General features: G+C 41.1%; 3 protein-coding genes across 3 annotated transcripts; 1 reads left to right on the top strand and 2 right to left on the bottom strand.

The window, feature by feature from the left end:
• Window positions 1-10351: 10351 nt before the first annotated feature.
• Window positions 10352-13437, bottom strand: Arl8 (ADP-ribosylation factor-like protein 8). Its single transcript, XM_064696510.1, has 4 exons — window positions 13140-13437; window positions 11895-12049; window positions 11664-11825; window positions 10352-11603 (listed from the first exon to the last, which is right to left on the bottom strand). The coding sequence occupies exons 1-4, from the start codon at window positions 13260-13262 to the stop codon at window positions 11483-11485; spliced, it is 561 nt and encodes a 186-aa protein (XP_064552580.1). The 5' UTR covers window positions 13263-13437; the 3' UTR covers window positions 10352-11482.
• A 62-nt stretch (window positions 13438-13499) lies between these two features.
• LOC135438260 (pre-mRNA-splicing factor ISY1 homolog) lies at window positions 13500-14759 on the top strand. The gene is made up of 4 exons (XM_064696509.1): window positions 13500-13741; window positions 13803-13825; window positions 13892-14052; window positions 14107-14759. Exons 1-4 carry the CDS (start codon window positions 13739-13741, stop codon window positions 14739-14741), a joined length of 822 nt encoding a protein of 273 aa, XP_064552579.1. The 5' UTR covers window positions 13500-13738; the 3' UTR covers window positions 14742-14759.
• On the bottom strand, window positions 14756-18113 carry LOC135438259 (probable ATP-dependent RNA helicase DDX43). The gene is made up of 5 exons (XM_064696508.1): window positions 18036-18113; window positions 17038-17977; window positions 16468-16976; window positions 15293-15928; window positions 14756-15236 (listed from the first exon to the last, which is right to left on the bottom strand). Exons 2-5 carry the CDS (start codon window positions 17761-17763, stop codon window positions 14939-14941), a joined length of 2169 nt encoding a protein of 722 aa, XP_064552578.1. The 5' UTR covers window positions 17764-17977; window positions 18036-18113; the 3' UTR covers window positions 14756-14938.
• Window positions 18114-18609: the final 496 nt, after the last annotated feature.

Here is an 18609-nt window from a genome sequence, read left to right as displayed (position 1 = left end):
AGTCAAGCGCATAACGAGAAATTCATTAATCCGCTAGGCGCAGCAGGGCTTAGGATCAAATCGGGACACAGTCAACATTCCCAAGCGAGTTTCCTTGTCGACGGGGTTCATTGGCAACGGATATTTAATTATATTTGTGTGTTTGTTTCTCTATGTGTGTGTGTGTGTGTGTGTGTGTGTGTGTGTGTGTGTGTGTGTGGTACGTGGTATGGATGCGCTGCATTTGGATGCACCTTGCACCTTTTTTGGCGGCTTCTTGGCCGCTTGTGGCACGCGCTGCATTTTTATTGCTTCATCAGCATCGCTTGCGTAACGGCCGCAGGGGTAACACTCGGGCCAGCCCGGGCAGGTGCAATTCCGTGCGAGCCAAATTGGAACTGAAATTTGTAATTCATGTTTCCGCAGCGTGCCACCAAATAACAGAAAAAGCAACAACAATAACAAATACAAGAAGTTGCAGCTAAGATAAAATAACAAAAGGGAAAGCTATCATAACTGACACGACTTTCCTATACACTCACTAAACACTCACTTTAAATTTCAGCAAATTAAGCATCTCAAATTGTTTAGAGAATTTAAAAGTCTTGCAATCTTTAATAATATGTAAAAATATTTTTATTTTTTATTTACAGAATTTCGATATTCTTTAAGTTAAGAAATTTTTAAGGACATAAAAGAAAATATTAAAAAATTCAAAACATAATTAAATTGCTCTGAGATAAATTGGTTCTAACAACCCTATTACATTATATTATATTTTTGTATAATATTCAATATAATATTTAATATAATAATATTTCAATTTCAAATAGTTTGCATACCAATTTTCAAATATCTTTAATTTAAGACATTTTTTAGTACATAAACGTTAGGAGTAAAATTATCAAAAAAAAGTATGTTAAGAGAATTTAATTGTGTGTCTTGTAAGATTCATTAAAATAGACATATATAACAAGTAATAAAATAAGAGAAAAAATACAAATTTGTACTGAATTTTATTGAAAATAGTTTAAATAACAAAAAGCGGGCAGATTTTAAATAAGGATAGTAATAATAATAAAAAAAAAATTTATATAAAATGTATGCCATTTTATTGGGCGGAAACCGATTCGAATAAATAATACCAGTTGGGCCCTTAACTCTATTTTTTTTAATATTTAAATATGATTTACTCTTCTGTTGAACAATTTTAGATTTTTCCAAGCGTTCTGCTGTATTTTTTGGACAACAAAAATTTGATAAATTGGGAGTCCTCATTTAATAAGCTCGGAGGTGGGTTATTTTATACTCAAAACTAATGTCAAAAGCGACAACATCCTGGGCCTGTAACCCTCCCAATGCTCTACGTTCTAAGTTTTAAACTCCCAACATGTCAAATGATCCCATTTTGATTATGGGTTACAATCGTAAATGATTTTGCACCTAAATATTGATGCATAATTTCTTAAAATTGTAGTAGTAGTTTTTTTAAATATGTAATGAAATGTGTAACGCACAGAAGGAGACATCTCGCACCCCATAAAGTATATATATCCTAAATCAGCATCAACATCAGAGTTGATATAGCCATGTGCGCCCGTCGATCCGTCCGTCTGTCTGTTTCCTTGCGAACTTGTTTCTCAGTCTTGAAGCTATCGTCTGAACACTTTACATACGTCGGCTTTTCTTTGCAGACAGTACACATGTCGAAACCGGCCGGATCGGACTACTGTATCATATAGCTGCCATAGGTCGAAAGGTAGGTACTAGAATGGAACAAAATTCTGTCGCCAAAGGTATTAAATCTTCGTACTGAAGATATCCTTACTTTCTCGTTTTTCTATATTTTACCCAAGGGTCGAGCCTCTGCGTTAACAAATAAGTTCGATATTAATCTACAAAATTCTTTTTGATTTCTAGCATCAAATTAAAAAAGTTTCTGAGTTGGTTTATTTGACTGTCAAAAACTATGCCAAGAAGAAAAAAAATATTGACTTCTACATCTGCCACATCAATAAAACAAACTGATTCTGTTCCTTACGCTCTCAAAGCCTTTTAATAACTTACGCGATTTTGATTTTTAATACCATTTTGGTCATTGTTTGAGATCCTGATTTATTTAGCGCAAAAATTGATTAAAAATAAAAAAAAAAATGTATTCCCCGATAATATGTGCATTCATTTTAAATCTATTGCTGGTGTCGAGTTCTGTTTATGACGCTTTTTTAAAACGTATTTTAAGTTGGTTCATTATACTTTTGAAAAGTTTATACAAAAAGAAAGTTAATATATTTGGCCCGTGAAAATGTTGGATCCATAAGGAATTTTCCCATAAGATATCCAACTATCAGATCTATCTGAATCCCGAACGGCTGTCAACAAGTAATATTATTTTGCTAAATTCAATGAAAACATATATTGCAATACAATTAGAGCATACAATTAAGATTTTTAATGTAGTCTTTACCAAGCCCTATCCTAGTATTAAAAATTCTTTAATTCTTGACCCGAAACGGACTGATAAGCGTGAGTGTGCCTGTTGTAAGGGTATTGAAAGGTGTTTTCACACCATTAACCAGACAGGACTCGCAATCTGTTGTGGCAAGTGCAGGTAAACAGATGCCGATACAGTGCACGGACGATGGGGAGGGGGGCAAGCGAATAGACAAGCTGAAAACTCGCCGCTGATTGGCCAAAAGGCGGAGCCAACTCAAAAGCGAGTTGTTGCGCATAAATTATGGCATTAAGCTAGCGCCTGGGATTGGTGCAACGCGTTGCCGGCTGAGGTGCAGCAGCAGCAGCATCCCATGACAAGATCTGTGTTGGCCCAAAAGCAGGTTTTCCCGTTTGCCGATGGCCAGCAGCAACCAGCAGCATTTTAAACTAGCGCTCAAATTAGTTGGTTCGCTTTGCGGCTGACATGTTTATTACCATTAAGGGGCAGACGGACAGACGGGGAGACGGACAGACGAACAGACGAACAGGCAGACATAAATCGAATTGCTCGTCAAGATCGGTTCGTGTACAATAGAAATTCAATTAAAATTGACATTTTTCGCCGATGAACTTATGCAAATGCTGGCCCCACACACAAGCGACAATCGACGAGTCCATCAGGCGTCTTCTAGGATATTTATGGGCAAATCCAAGCCAACACACACACAAACACACACGCACAAATTTATTATATTTTATAATGTAACAAATGGCACGTCATGCACAGGGCCACAGACCTGACGGGGATCGGGATAAGTCGATCGATCGCCCGTTCGCCTGTACGTGAGACCCGTCGCAGCTAACTATATGGATATGGATATATGCTGAGTGCATTCAACTTGCCCGCTTGCATCGATAACAAAAGCAATTTGTTAAGGAAAGGAAATCCCACCAAAGTATGTGAAAATAATAACAGGCAGGCGAACCAAAAAAAACACAAACCAGAAAATAACAAAATAAATGTAAAATGTTGGCAACGTTTAAAGTAGCCTAAAGCAGCTTGATTAATTTTATGAGCGATCAGCCGTTAAGTTCAGCGCACATGAAATTTTGCGATATTAATCTAGCATTAAGCATACGCCCCGTAGCCGTACACCCTACCCCGTACCCCGAACCCCCGCCCCCTGCCACAGCCATGCCTGTGCGAAAGGTAAATACTCATTAGCGAAATTTTTTTTCGTCTTGTTTTTTTATCATATTTTCACAAGTTTGGCGCTGGCGGCGCTCACTGCTGCAGTTGATCTTGATGCAATTAATAAAGAATGCAACAAAAAATACCGAAAAAAACAAACGATTAAAAACTGTTGTGCTCCGGACTGACGACGACTTAATACCCTCGCAGGCATGCCTTGTGAATTTCGTTGATTGTTCCCATTGTTGCCTTATGTTATATTTGTCTGTTGTGGCTAAGATTTTGTTTATAAGTTTCGAGCATAGCATAGCTTGTAAGGGCTGAACGTGGTTAAGATATCTTGAAAAACAAACAGAAATCATTAGTCATACAAAAAGTCTCATTTGAAGTCATAGTTCCTGTGGCAGCTAGATGATATGGTTGTCCGATGTTTGGTTAAGATTTAGCTCATATATGAGGCGCAGAATTAAAGTCGTTAATTGTTAATTGTTCAAGATATCATGAAAAGCATAATGGATTTTCAGAATAGAACTCACATTTCGACACATCTTTCCTGAGGCAGCTATACGATCCCACCGATATAGACCTAGGTTAAGCCTGCATCAAAAAGACGTACCTTTAGAAAGATTCATGAGAAGAGATTAAAAGCTGTGCGAATATATTGCATTGAAAATCAGACGGACATATCGGCGGATCAGGCATATATATATATATATATTCTTTGTGGGTTCGCTGACGTCTTTTTTATATGTAGTACAAATACCATGGAGAAGTATAGAATACCCTTTGCAGAGGGCATATTAACCGTGGTATTGCATGACTTGGCACGCATCTCCGGAAGCAATTGTCGGGCATGTCGGGGTAAGGGTTAAGGTGTTCTGGACTAAGGGTTAAGGCAATGCGGCTGATCAGCGATTATGATTTTATATGGCAAAACACAAGCCACTGGCCCAAAACACACTCCCTATTGCCACCAGCATGCCCCTCCACTCCTCCTAACCCAAGGCAGAGCCGACCACACAGCTCGGCCCGTTCATCACGCTGACAGCTACTCGTCCGGGGTCCGCGAATCTGGCTTGTAAATTGACAGGCGCAATTGAATGCCGAAGGCACAAAATTGGATAATTTCCCAGTGACAATCGACAATCCGCAGCTCGCTGGCCAAATTGACTGCAGCTTGATAAATGCGATGCGCAAAAGTTTCCCAGGAGCACTTGCCTTTGGCCGTTGAGACAATGCAACTGGGGGCATTGTCAGGCGGCGATATGCAAAATAAATTTCACTTCCGAATCCTTTTTGCCCGACTGCCTGGCTGGCTGGCTGGCTGGCTGGCTGGCTGCCTGGCCAGACTGACGCTGCGGTTGTTCAAGGCTTGTTTTACATATGTCCCGCACCTTTTGGCGACCAAGACGCTGGACCAAGCCGACGACTACGAAGACGATGGTCAGCCCGCCCGCACCGCTTGGACCCTAAAAGCCCTTGGGGATGCTGCACGTAGCTCGACAATGAACCCAAAAAAAGCGCTCTAAAAGGCTGCCTGCGTCTGGACTTGGACCTGGGCCTGGGCCTGGGCCTGGGCCTGGGCTCTGTGGGCATTGTCGTAAATCGCTGCTGCTTCGAATGAAATCCATTTGAATTGATTGCATATTCGAGTCCGGTTCTGGTGGCGACTCGTCAATGCGCACTGTGGGTGAAGACCACCAAAATGTTGCAATTAATTTTTGGACAATGCGCTTTGTGCTATTTAGTTGTATTGTCAGCATTATGGCAGTTGGCAGCTGCTCTCCACTTAATTGCCTGCGACCAGGAGTAGGACAACAGCCAAACGGTAGCCAAAAACATTTTGGCTACGAGCTGCCTGGCTGATTAACTAACTGGATGGCTGACTAACTGGCTGGCTTACTGGCTGGCTAGCTGGTTGTTTGGTTTTTGTGTTGGATTTCCTCGTATCAGCGTCCTTTGATTTGCATATATTTCGGTTTTAATTAGTTAACAAGCTGCTTTCGTTTGTTGCGATTGCATGTTGAACCACGACGCATATCGTAGATGCTACAGGTATCTGCCACAGTCGCAGTCGCAGTCGCAACCGCAGCTACCACAGCCACAGTTTCTACTGCTGTTGCATGCAACAGAGGCGAACTCCAGGCCAGGAGAGAAACAGCGAAACGTATAAAATCAAACACGATTTTTAGCAGTTTTCAATTCCCGGAAATCTTGTACGATATGTTGCACCACCACCACCACCACCACCAAGATCACCAGCAGCAGCAGCCCAGTTGGCTGGGCTATGGCGGATTGTGTGGATGTGGATTGTTGTGGCAATGGCTACTTCGCCAGCGCCAGATACGATTCCAGTATCGTGCAAATGTTTCATTATTTAACAGATCTCAGCCAGAGAAAGAGAGAGGGAGAGAGAGGCAGAGAGATCTTATTGGCTGCCCGGTCCAGCTGGCTGCCCTTGGTCTGGCTGCTCTCGCTGCTGCTGCTGCTGTCGCTCCTGCTGCTGCTGGGAATGCGAGTGTGAAATAAGGCGACAAGACAAACTTGAGCGCAAAAATACCAACGAAAATTCCAAGATGTTGTCATCAATTAAAGCAAGCGTTGGCAGCAGATGCTCCGACGCAGCCTCACACCTGAGCACTTTATTAGTGCAGCAATGGGGATTGAGCTGCGACTACTCCTCCTCCTCCTCCTACGATCCCTGCTCCTGCCCTGGCTTTGGCAATTGCTGCGTGAATTATGGTTCACCTATGGCCTAGTGCTGCAGCCGGCTAAGGCAAATGGCGCAGCCGATAAAAGACGATAAATCACAAAAGGCAGACGAGGCCAAGATTCTCCAGCGCCAAAGAAACAGAGTGAGAAAGCCAGAACGAGAGAGAAAGAGAGAGAGAGAGAGAGAGATTGAGAGAGTGAGGCACACACTTGCAGCTGAAGGTGGAAATCAAGCATAGGCGGGCGCTGCTTAAGCTTAACTTGGTCAATTCAGCAGAAAAGCCAGTGAAACAAACTTATTTGCATTTGCCTGGTTGTCAGGCCAAGTTGTTGTCAGCGTATCCTCTTGTTATACCCTGAACCCACTCAATATTCCCAAAATGGGTGTGATGTGTTTGCGCAAACTTTTGTAACAAGCGGTGTATCTTCGATCCCATAAAATATATACATATATTCTTGATCAGCATCAATGGCCGAGTTGATCTAGCCATGTCCGTCTGTCTATCCGTCCGTCCGTATTTATATATATAAATATACATATATTTGAGTCGGGCTGAGTCCATCTAGCTATGACTTGATTTTGAAATATATATTCCATTCGCAGAACGGGCTTATCTTCCTTTTTCGCAAAAACTTCTCCCATTTTTATAATATCTTAAAATATTGATTTTAAAACTTGTTTTTTTTTTAAACATAATTCGAAGAGTTATGTGTCATGCATTTAACTGGGTGTTTATTAATGCTAATATAAAATCTTACAATATTTGAGATCCTCGAAAATTAAAAAAAAAATAAAAAACAGAAAAAGGCAACCAATTTATGAAGATAAGGCCTTGCGCTTTGGTATAGACACAGTGTTGTAAGCTTACTATTTATAGCTGCAGCTTGGAGCTGGCTGCAGGATATCTGCTTGTCGAGCACGCCCGACTAGAGCACTCTTACTTGTCGTTGTTTTTGGCGATATTTGCTACTGACAGCCCAAAAAACATGAAAATTGTTGCCCACGAGTCTGCCAAGTACGCCAGCCAGCCAGGCAGTCAGCCAGCCAGCCCGAGTCCAAGTTCGAGCTTGAGTCCAAGTCCCAGTCTGGGCTCGGTCTTTTGTTCATCTTGTTAAGGTTTGAACTTTATGCCTGCTGCTGATCTTGTTCTTGTTGTTGTTATTGTTGTTTGGGCTTATTGTTTTAGCCAGCCTTTCCTTTTTTTTTTTTTTTTTGTTTTTTGTATTTTGGTTCTTTTTAGTGCTGCAATTCCAGGAACTTTTCAGGTGGCACAGCATGTTGGGCACAGACACACTTCTGGTGGGCCCAGCATTGTGGGGACCCACAGTGCTTGCAATTAAAATATATTTAGGCATTATAAGGCAAAAGTACAGCTGGCAGCTAGATATAATATCCGATATAATATCTGATATATGTGATAAGCTTTATGTATTGTATTGACATTGGCTAATTAATATATTACTAATATATAATGGTTTGGGTCTGCGCATATTTATGGTCAACACCCCGCCCAGCTTTTGGCTTTGACGGCTTTATATCAAAGGAGTCACGCGGCTGACTGGCTCACTGGCTAACTGGCTGTTTGGCTGACTGGGTTGGTGGCTGGCGTCGGCGTCTGTGGCGCATACAAATCAGCGCGTTCCCGTTCAGCTTATCGCTGGCCTGCAAAAATATTTAAATGTTGCTTGCCAACAACATTTGATTTTTGCCTGTTTTTTTTTTGGCATGTTTTAATGTCATTATATAATCAGCACAAGTCGCACAAAAAATCGCATAAAACAGCTAGAATTTTAGTTTTGTTTTTTTATAGCCACAAAACATAATTGAAATTTAGTTTCTGGTTAGGTTTTTTCTTTCGTGTATGCGTAATGTTTTGTTATGTTTATGAAAATTTATGAGCTTGTCCAAGCACGAGCACAAGCAACCCGTTGTCGCTGCTGGATTTGGCCAAGTTATGGCCACTTATGTTGTTGTGGCTTGCGGCCAAGCAGCAAGCGAACCAAAAAGGCATAGCAGCAGCTGAGATGCTTATCGGCGCAATGTTAATTTCCAGCATTTAAAAGTGTAATTAACTCAATTTGAATTATTTGAGGTGGACGCGCAGGGCGGGAGGGGGGTAGGGGGTTAACCAAAACAAAAGACTTAGGCAGCGAACTTGTTGCGCAGTGCACGCGGCTGCGGCCGAAAAGGAAGCAGGAAACCAACAGCCCAGGCATGAGAATATTTGCTTATGAGTCACACGGCTCGTGTCGCAGTTGGCTCCTCCTCAAGTAGCCGCAGTCAGTGCACTTGGGCCCAGGCACTTGACACGTATTCCTGGAACACGGCCTCTGCACACAGAATGCCTAATTAGCCAGCCAGGCTATTCGTTGCTGCTGCCAAAGGGCTCCGGTCTGTGTTGGGATTCGGCTTCGGTTTCGAGCAGTTAGGAGTATTTATGCGTTCAGATTCGTTCGCATTTGTGGCATCGATCAATTGTTGACTTGCTCCGACAACTGGGTGGCCAACTACCAGTCTTGTGCAGCGCCTCAAATGCGGCTATAAATTATATTCAACATACGCTCGGAATAGCTGATGACCCTTTTGAGGGCCTAGGCTAACAAAATATGTTGTCACTTGTCGTTGATTCATGGGTCTGAGAGCAGTGTGCAGTGTTCTTATCACACTGGAACCATCACGAGTGCGCATGGAAAATATATAATAATGTGCACTTATGCCTATACTTATGTATACAAATAATAAAAATTACTTTGAAGTGTTTTTTAAATAAGATAAATATACAGAAATTACCCCACATCGTACGGGTTGAAAGAATAATGTTGAGAATATGCGCAAATTCGCGTTAACTTCACTCACACACAGCATTTGCCTATTTATTTGCCAAATTTAAATGTATTATTATAGCCACATTATTATAGCTATAGTAAATGAGCAAATATAAAAATGAAAGATCTTCTGAATTCGAACCAGCGAACTGCTACTTGCTAGTCCGACGCTCAGACACCTATCACCATGACGTCCTGTTCGCAAACTATTTGTCTGCGTTGTTGTACTCTAACATTCAACATTTTGTCCGCTTTCCCCTATGAGATCGAATTTTTCCGCAACCCTGTCTCAGTGATCACATTACGAAGTCAGTCAGTCAGTCAGTTAATCATTCTCTCGGTCAGTCAGTCAGTGAGGAAAAACAGTTTTATACAGAGTTTCTCCCAGTCAAGGTACGTATGCTATCCTATACGAAACAAAATTGAAAATAATCATATCTGTTTTATTTCCATTTTTATTCCTCATTCTCAACTTCTTGAAGCGCAGATCCTGACTTTTGACAGCAGAAAATGCTGTTCCTTTTTCCGCATATATATGGATATATAACACAAACTAATGCTAAAAGTCGACTAAGACACTCTCAAGCGTTTGCAAACATTTGAATTTCTTCACATTCCATTTTATATAATTAACGAATATAACAATAGTTTAAAATTGATCAATGAAATACATTTTCTTAAGATTTTTGTAAATTTTTAAAAACAGAATAATCATATAAGAATCAAAAATAAACAATATCGATTCAAGGCAGCTAATGAAATAGTAACGCCCAATTCTAATTTTCGGGCGAACTTTAATATATGTCATATAATGTCTTATTGCCGAACTTTAAGCCGTAGACAAATTGAGATGTTTGCCATATGAACATGTATCCTTATTAGAAATATTGCAAAGTGTATAGCTGAAACAATTTGAAGACCCATTTTATGACAACATTCCATGTGATCTTTAAAAATGCCATAAGATTGCCTACCCACACAAAATCATCGAGCTTCCTTAAAGGAATTAAGATCAATAGAAACACTTTTGACTTATCGTTACCAAAAGTATCTTATCTGCTCGTCTTATAGCATACTTTTTTCATTTGATTGCATACTTTAGGGCTTAGTTCAAAACACATACATACATATTTATTCTCGAAATATTTTCTGCGCATCTCACATACGAATATCATTGTCTTAATAGGATTCTTTATGCTTTAGCTGTTCTTTTATAATAGTCTTTATTAGTTTTGCGTTTGTTCGCTTTTTGGGCGTGTACTTTGTCAGTTAGATAATGTTGTTAGTAATTGGAATTGGTTATTAAAATATAAATTATAGTACATAAGCATGATTTAACCATGGGTGTTTGCGTGTGTGAAAGAGATGTCATACATAAAGCGTGCCGGCGCTTGCATTTAAAGTTAACGCTCACAAAATTCGCTGATACAGAAACAGAACAATAGGTATATGCATGTATCTTACACTGGTATCAATTATTATTAAATATTATTTTTTGATAATTATACTTGTTTCTTTAGCAATGGCATTTAAGCTTGCAAACATTCTATTAGTTGATTTTTGTTGCAAGTATGTACTTTGTATGTATATATTTTCAAACGTATTTCATTTTTAAAAAATTTTCGCTAAGCAAAAATGTAAACTATAAATATAAATATTTGCATATTTATTACATATGTAAATCATAATTTGTATTTGTATATCTCTATATATATATATAAAATGATAAAAAAATTAATAGTTTATAATCACACCAATAAAACACTAAACATAAGCCTAACTATTGTTCATACAAGCAACAAATTGATAGACACCAAATTCAACGGCTGTATGAGGTGAAAGCACATCATTATGCAAAATACTATGCGATTTCTCGCTGTGTACAATGGGATTGTATAAGTCAAGGGTATATATGTGTGTGTGTGTGTGTGGGTGTGTGTGTATGTTTGCGTTTTTATATTCAGTTTTATACAGAATCCGTTGGCTATTTTTCATTAGTCCTTTGTCATTTGTGAACTACAATTCGAGATTTTTGGTCCTAACGTCGAGTAACTCCCGCCCACCTAACGCGAATTCTATGCACTGCACCATCAACACTCGAACACGATCTACAATTTATCATACAAACACACATGCCAACAATCATAACGAGCCATTGCAATAACTTTTGCTCATTCAATCATTCTCATACATCAATTAACAGTCTACTTTAAATTAATATTCTGCAAATTAAGTTAGTTGTTCAGTGTGTATGCGAGAGAGTGCATCAATTTGTGTATATGTGTATGTGTGTGTATTGTGTGTGTGTGTGTGTGCGTGTAAATGTTAGGCTATAATCTAACGACTTTGGCTTTTCGAATGCTGAATTAACCACTGCAGCGTTATGTCGATGTTGTCCTTTTCCTTACACGAAATACTATAACAACAAATCTCCCGATCCTGTATGCTGGACAGATTCCTGCAAAGCAAGAAATATAAAGATATATAAATGTATATATGGTATATAGCAACCACTCACATTCGCTCAATGAGCCCGGTCTCATCGAGAGCGCCTGGAAGATCACGTTTATTGCCCAGGACGAGCACTGGAATGCCATTTAGCTGCGGCTTGTCTAGCAGCGAGTGCAGCTCATTGCGTGACGCTTCCAATTTGTCCAAATCAGCCGCATCCACCATATAACTAAAATACACAAAAGATAAGGGGGTAATGTGAGTGTACACAGAACTTAGATAAAGCTGAGTTTCTTACACAATTGCATTCACGCCGCGACAGTAGCGCTCCCACATGGAACGAAAACGTGGCTGGCCCCCTATATCCCACACCTTGATGGTCACGTTGCCTTTGGTGATTTTGCGCATATTAAAACCAACTGTGGGTATCATATCCTCTGCGAACTGACCGGACTGGGGGTGAGAAAGATATGTATAAGTAAATATTATACCCTTGCTAAGGCTTAAAAGATAAGTTATCACAAAAATACAGAATTTATGCGCATCAAGGCGGCAAACCAAAATGTTTGATGGTGCGGTTCAGAGTTGGAGCCCTTGCCTCGTCTTAGGATTCGATTGTTGAGACTTGTTTTTCATATCTATGACCCCAGATTTGGGGTTAAACGCTGGTTCTTAGATTTCTTACACTTGTCTACAGAACAATTATTCAATTTATTATAAATTAATAGCCCCAATGCTTAAAAACATTTCTAAATTCCGTATTATATATATTATATCATATTTGTTGTCTGCTCCAGGAATAGTTTGTGTGCAAGAAAAAGCATTTTTTTAAGAAAAATAAAGTTTAGAACAAAATTTGTACCTAACACAACTACAATTTCTGCACACAGCTGGACACCTGGTTCGTCTCTAGAGGTTACACTGTACAATTACTATAATAGTTCACCTATTGGCTGTGGGAGTTTAATTAACTTAAACATTCTAAAACGCTGCATGCATATGACTCACAACAAAGGCGTCCGCATATTATTTATTTTGTGTACAGCTTAGATGCCAGGTTTTAAGTCCGAATCGGTGCTTATCAGTAAATAGAGTTTATGAGCTTGGCAGACTATGTGCTGGGAGCTGATAATGTCGTCATTAATGCAAATATGTGTACGCCATGTATTGATTAACGCCAGACACAATAAATATAAGTGCTAAAAGAAGTTAACATAGCGTAAATTATTAACTCTGTGAAAATCAACAGCACAAAAAGCAATGAATACAAAAGTTGATAACTACGTGACGTTTTTAGAAACAAAGGCAAATCAATAGAAAACAGCCAAACAACAACAACGCTCGATTTGTCACTATTTGCGCCTGGCGCCCCGCGCTCCTCCTTCAGCCCGAGGCATTTAGTTTATTGGTTTCTTACTCTGGCTATTGCATTGTCATAGCCTGCGGCACACTGCTCTGCTGACCCCCGCCCGCAAAGAACAGCCGCCGCCCCACACACACTAATAATTTGCAAAAAAAAAAAAAAAAAAAAAAGCATACTCACTGCAATAACATTGACGAATGTCGTTTTGCCTGAGAATTGCAGGCCGACCAGGGTCAGTTCCATCTCCTCTTTCCAGAAGATGCTCTTAAACCAGTCCAGGATTCTGTTGATAAGCGCCAGCATGATTCTTCTGTTTTGTTAATTTATTTTTTCCTTGCAAATAAATGGCGTAGGCGAAACAGCAGTAGAGTTGTATCGGAACACGTTTAATCGAGCTACTGACTCAAATGAACGAATGACAATATTGTTCGTTCATCTAGTTCGCTACAAATATTTTGTCCGCCAAATTGGCACTGTTTTCTGTTATAGATTTTGCATTCTCACTTAACACAACAGTACCTAATATTTTTCGAGTGTATTTAACTGTTAGACAATGATATAAAAACTTGTTTCAAGCAGGCGTTCAACTACGAACTGAACCTTACAGCTGCGAACAGTCAAAGTCCAAAACAGAGCCAGCTGTTATTTAACAGCAGTACAATCATCGATGTCAATAATCGAATAGAAACCGTGTAATTCGTGGTGAATGGCAGTTCACGTTATAATTCTATCACTTATCGACCAACAACCACAATCTGGAACATAAACAATAAATAAAAATGGTAAGCAAACGTTTAATTAATTAAATTATTATAATTTTCAATAAAAACTGATTCCTTTCAGGCTAGAAATGCGGAAAAGGCAATGTAAGTATGCTGTATATTAGAAAAACATCACCTGCATTTTACTCGTACTTATTTTGCTGCCGGCAGGACAACGTTGGCGCGTTGGCGAGCCGCCAAAGAAGTCGAATCGGGTGAAAAGGAACGACGTCCTTACTTAGCTTCGGAATGTCACAGCCTGCCCAAATGTGAGAAATTTCGTCTGGAGATTATACGTGAAATATCCAAAAAAGTAGCACAAATTCAAAATGGCAAGTGATGTTAATTGTCTATGTAGAATCACTGTACTAACATCCAATTTGCAGCTGGCCTGGGCGAGTTTCGCATACGCGACCTCAACGATGAGATCAACAAGCTGCTGCGCGAGAAGCGCCACTGGGAGAATCAAATATCAGCGCTAGGCGGTCCACATTATCGTCGCTATGGCCCCAAAATGTTCGATGCCGAAGGCCGTGAGGTGCCGGGCAATCGTGGCTACAAGTACTTTGGTGCCGCCAAAGATTTGCCCGGTGTGCGTGAGCTCTTCGAACAGGATCCACCGCCTCCGCCGCGCAAAACACGCGCCGAACTGATGAAAGATATTGACGCCGAATACTATGGTTATCGCGACGACGAGGACGGCGTCCTGATACCGCTGGAGGAGAAGATTGAGCGAGCCGCCCTGCAAAAGGCGGTGCAGGAGTGGCGCGAGAAAATGGCACGCGATGGCCGCATTATTGACGAGGAGGAGGATGATGAAGAAATCTATCCGCTCTCAGGGCCAGCACGCGAAGCTGCCGAAGATGCCAAAACACGTGCTGCGGAAAATGATCCGCTCGGTCTGCTGGCGCCACGTTTCACTGCCCATGTGCCCGTCCCCTCACAACAGGATGTGCAGGAGGCGCTGCTGCGAAAGCGCAAACAGGAACTATTGCAAAAATACGCAGGAGTTGAAAATTAAATACATTTCTATAATACATTTCCTATCCTTTTTTTATTTAATGTATGTTTTATACACTGTAAATCTAGGAAATGATTGCATATGCTGGTTAAGTACATATATAAACTATAAATTCGAGCGCTTCAATGCGTTGTCTTGATTTGTTTAAAAAACAATAATCCTTGTTGCTGTAGAGCATAATACAAATTTTGTCAGATTTAATAACGATCACGACGGCCGCCTCCGCCACCACGTCCGCCGCCGCGTCCGCCAACAGCGCCACCTTCGGCTGCACGGCGTTGTTTCATGGCCGCAAAACGTTTGGACATGTTACGCAACTCTTCAGGCACTTCCTGTGCAGCCTCTTCCAATATGGTAATCAGCTCCTTGGCTACGCCCCAGTCGTCGCGTGTAATAAAGCTAATGGACGTGCCAAGGCGTCCAGCTCTGCCTGTGCGACCCACACGATGCACATACTCCTCAATGTTACGGGGGAAATCGTAGTTGATGACATGGCTAAAAGCAGACAGCAGGATTAGGATTTATATATGATATATACCTGGTACACTCACGTTATGTCCTCAATGTCCAGACCACGTGAGGCCACATCGGTGGCAATTAAAATGCGTACTATACCCGATTTAATATCGGCGATAGCCTGTTCACGATCGCTCTGATCCCGGTTGCCATGAATGCATTGTGTAGCGAAACCATCCAGGGATAAATCGCTGGAGACATCATCGGCGCGAGCTTTGCGACCACAGAACACAATTATCTTGTCCGTCTTAGACATGTTCTTAACAAACGATTTAAGCACATGGAACTTATCCCTGTCATCCTCCAGAAGTTCAATCACCTGCTTCACGGAATGCGTAGCGGCCAGATCCAGTGAGCCGACGCACACCTGTATGGGATTCTGCATATAGCTTTGTGCCAAGCGGCGCACACCCGGCGGCCAGGTGGCCGATGTCATTATGGTCTGCCTGTCCGGCCGTATGTCGAGCAGAACTTTGCGTATCTGCGGCTCAAAGCCCATGTCCAGCATGCGATCGGCTTCATCCAGCACCAGATAGGTTATCGACGACACATTGACAACGCCGGCCTGCACTAAATCATTTAGACGACCCGGCGTACAGATAATAATCTCAGCGCCACGTTCCACATCCGAAATTTGCATATTACGATTGCCGCCGCCGTAGATGCAAACACTGTTAAGAATGAAGGTAGCAAAGAAGGTAGATTTATAATATAGATGTCCGATATTTATGTGTTTGAAATAAAGTGAAGATTGCAATGGCTGCATTTAAGTAATATACTTCCAAGACAACAAAATTGTTCTTATTAAATGTCTATTTGTTTATAATGATTTACTTCAAATATAAGAAGAAACTACAAAGGTTGCTCAAGATATCTAAAAAAAAAAACAATTCTTTTATGCAAATATCTCTCTACTTCACGGATAGATCCTAGGGTATATGACCCTAGGTAGAGAGATATTTGCATAAGGGAATTGTTTTTTTTAGATGGTCCGGCTGAAGGATACGGATCCATAGACAGACTTACACATGCGACTCTAATCTGCTCTTTATCGACTCGCCTTTTGGATCAGATTACGAATCTATAGATACTTTATGGGCAGATGCCTGTTTCTGACATATTCAAATACAATGTGAATACGTTTTTCAAGGACATAAAGATAAGATTACAAAGGATTAAAGGAACCAAAAAAAACAAATGCCGAACTCACGCTTTCATTTGGCGAAAGGAATACTTCTTCACCTCCATTTCGATCTGGAGCGCTAGCTCACGTGTGGGCGCCAAAACCAGGACATTGGCGCCACCGCGTGTGCCACGTGGCGTGCTCTGGTATTCGGTGTGAATCATGCCGGGCAACAGAAAGGCGAGGGTTTTGCCCGTGCCCGTTTGAGCGATGCCAATCATATCATGACCCTTGAGCAGAATGGGCCAAGCTTGAGATTGTATGGGCGATGGATGCGCAAAGCCCTGCTTCTGTATTTCGCCCAGCAAATCGGGATACTCGGCGAAGCATTGCTCGAAAGTCCATACAGGATTGGGTATGGGCGATGGGGGTTCGCCTTCCTTCGGTTCAAAGACATGCGAAACACTAATATTGTTGTTCTCCATGCGTATACGTGCCACCTCTGCCTCAGACAGATTGGACACCTCCGGCAACTCTTTGTAGAAGTCCTTTATCAATTTCGGACATTTGGCCCAGCGTGCGGCCTCAGCTATTTTCTGTTAACAATGGTATGAATTCATGAAGTTGATGGCTAGTCATAGTTTAGCTGCGACTTACTGACGCCTTGTTCAGGGCTTCCCAGTCGATGGTGCCCGTCAAGTCGCCATCGGCTGCAGTTTCTGGTCGTGGTGCCGGCGCTGTAAACTCATAATTGCAGTGTCCACCGCCATTGCTATTATGGTTGGAATGACCATAGCTATCGACTCCTTCGACCGAACGACCGTGGCCACCACCATCATCAAAGCGACCGTAGCCTCCACCATGGGAACGCCCATAGCCGCCGCCTTTATCAGACTGGACATATCCTCCTTCGTTGGAACGGCTGTAGCCCCCTCCTCCTCCTGCTCCCATGCCGCTGATTTGCTTGCGTATCTCATTCACCGCATCGCTGACATTTAGTTGAAAATTACCAGACACCTTGACCAGTAGATCGACTTTATCTACATTGATGCGCACTGTGAAATCATTCTGAATGCGCGTTATATTCGAACCACCGCGTCCAATGACGCGACCCACCATATCCGTGGAGATTTTTAGCGATTCGCTGAAAGCGTGCTCGGCAGCGCTCTTCACGGAGCTGTTTCCATCTCTTTCATAATTATCGCGACGCTTGTTACTGTAACTCTCGCGATGCTCTCTGTCGCGTTTATTGTGGCTGTCGTATCTGCCGCCGCTGCGCCGACCCCGAGAATATTCATCGTTGTTATTTTCGTTATATGTTGATTGCGAGTACTTTGTTGGCTGCTCCACGTAGTTTGGATCATCCCAATCTAATTCAGACATTTTGCAATTGGAGCTGCTTTTTTTTTGACGTTATTTAAATCCTCGCTGATGCGAAATGAACAATTTGAGTACTTGCAAGGTCAGCGCCTAAACGGTAAATTCCCTTTGGTATAGCAGCCAAAATGGCGTTGAAAGCGTAATCCAAAATCTAAAACGCAATAAGCGTATCTCCACAGTCAGCTTGAGTCACAGTTATATGTTAAATGTAGCTGAGCTGTAAATAAATATTTTATTTATTAAAAATAAATACCTTTGTTACATATTACACACACAATTTCCAGCAAAGCAAAGTCGACAATACAAATCAAACAGGCGCTCGCAACGAGCACGAGCCTTTGCCAGGGTTGTATCGTAAGCAGGGTTGTATGCGAGCAGAGTTGCTCACGGATATATAACAGAGCTGTGTGACAATCCATTAAGCGCCAAAAGCTAAATTTGAATAAAAGTCGTTTAATATTTTTTGGTTACTTTTTTATGTTTTCTATTTACTTAACGTGTTACACTTTTTGGGTGTAGAGCCTTATATTAAAATATGCTTAAAAACTAAATCAAATGAATTCAGATTGCATACAACTCTCTCGCTCTTTCTCTCTATCATCTGTTTTTATAAATAACTAAAACTAGTAAAACACAAACACAAACCAAACAATGATGCTTGCTCACTTTAAAAAGTTTAAATATACAATACATACATGCAATTATAAGTTTAAAAAGTGTGACTGAGTGTGTGCAATGTGTGTGTGTGTCTGTTGGCGGTGGCTGGGAACAATAGTTGCATAAAACTTAGAACAGTTTTGATAATATAGTAGATAGTTTGCATCTTTATGATTGGGGATTTGGATTTCT

This window comes from Drosophila montana, unplaced genomic scaffold (assembly GCF_035044405.1).
Source record: "Drosophila montana isolate Dmon_TW-CO22-7 unplaced genomic scaffold, ASM3504440v1 contig_3848_1, whole genome shotgun sequence".
NCBI classification, from domain to species: Eukaryota; Metazoa; Arthropoda; class Insecta; order Diptera; family Drosophilidae; genus Drosophila; species Drosophila montana.
The sequence above is the reverse complement of the archived record's forward strand: the minus strand, read 5'-3'. Positions and strand labels throughout refer to the sequence as shown.

Excerpts from the sequence above, each read along its gene's own strand:
- LOC135438259 (XM_064696508.1), bottom strand. The coding sequence starts at position 17,763 with ATGTCTGAATTAGATTGGGATGATCCAAACTACGTGGAGCAGCCAACA. Across the intron at positions 16,977-17,037 it reads AAGCCCTGAACAAGGCGTCA|AAAATAGCTGAGGCCGCACG; the intron begins GTAAGTCGCAGC and ends CATTGTTAACAG. Across the intron at positions 15,929-16,467 it reads TCCTTTCGCCAAATGAAAGC|TGTTTGCATCTACGGCGGCG; the intron begins GTGAGTTCGGCA and ends CATTCTTAACAG.
- Arl8 (XM_064696510.1), bottom strand. The coding sequence starts at position 13,262 with ATGCTGGCGCTTATCAACAGAATCCTGGACTGGTTTAAGAGCATCTTC. Across the intron at positions 11,826-11,894 it reads CGCGGCGTGAATGCAATTGT|TTATATGGTGGATGCGGCTG; the intron begins GTAAGAAACTCA and ends TGTGTATTTTAG. Across the intron at positions 11,604-11,663 it reads ACCGGGCTCATTGAGCGAAT|GAATCTGTCCAGCATACAGG; the intron begins GTGAGTGGTTGC and ends CTTGCTTTGCAG.
- LOC135438260 (XM_064696509.1), top strand. Across the intron at positions 13,826-13,891 it reads AGAAATGCGGAAAAGGCAAT|GACAACGTTGGCGCGTTGGC; the intron begins GTAAGTATGCTG and ends TGCTGCCGGCAG. Across the intron at positions 14,053-14,106 it reads AGTAGCACAAATTCAAAATG|CTGGCCTGGGCGAGTTTCGC; the intron begins GCAAGTGATGTT and ends TCCAATTTGCAG.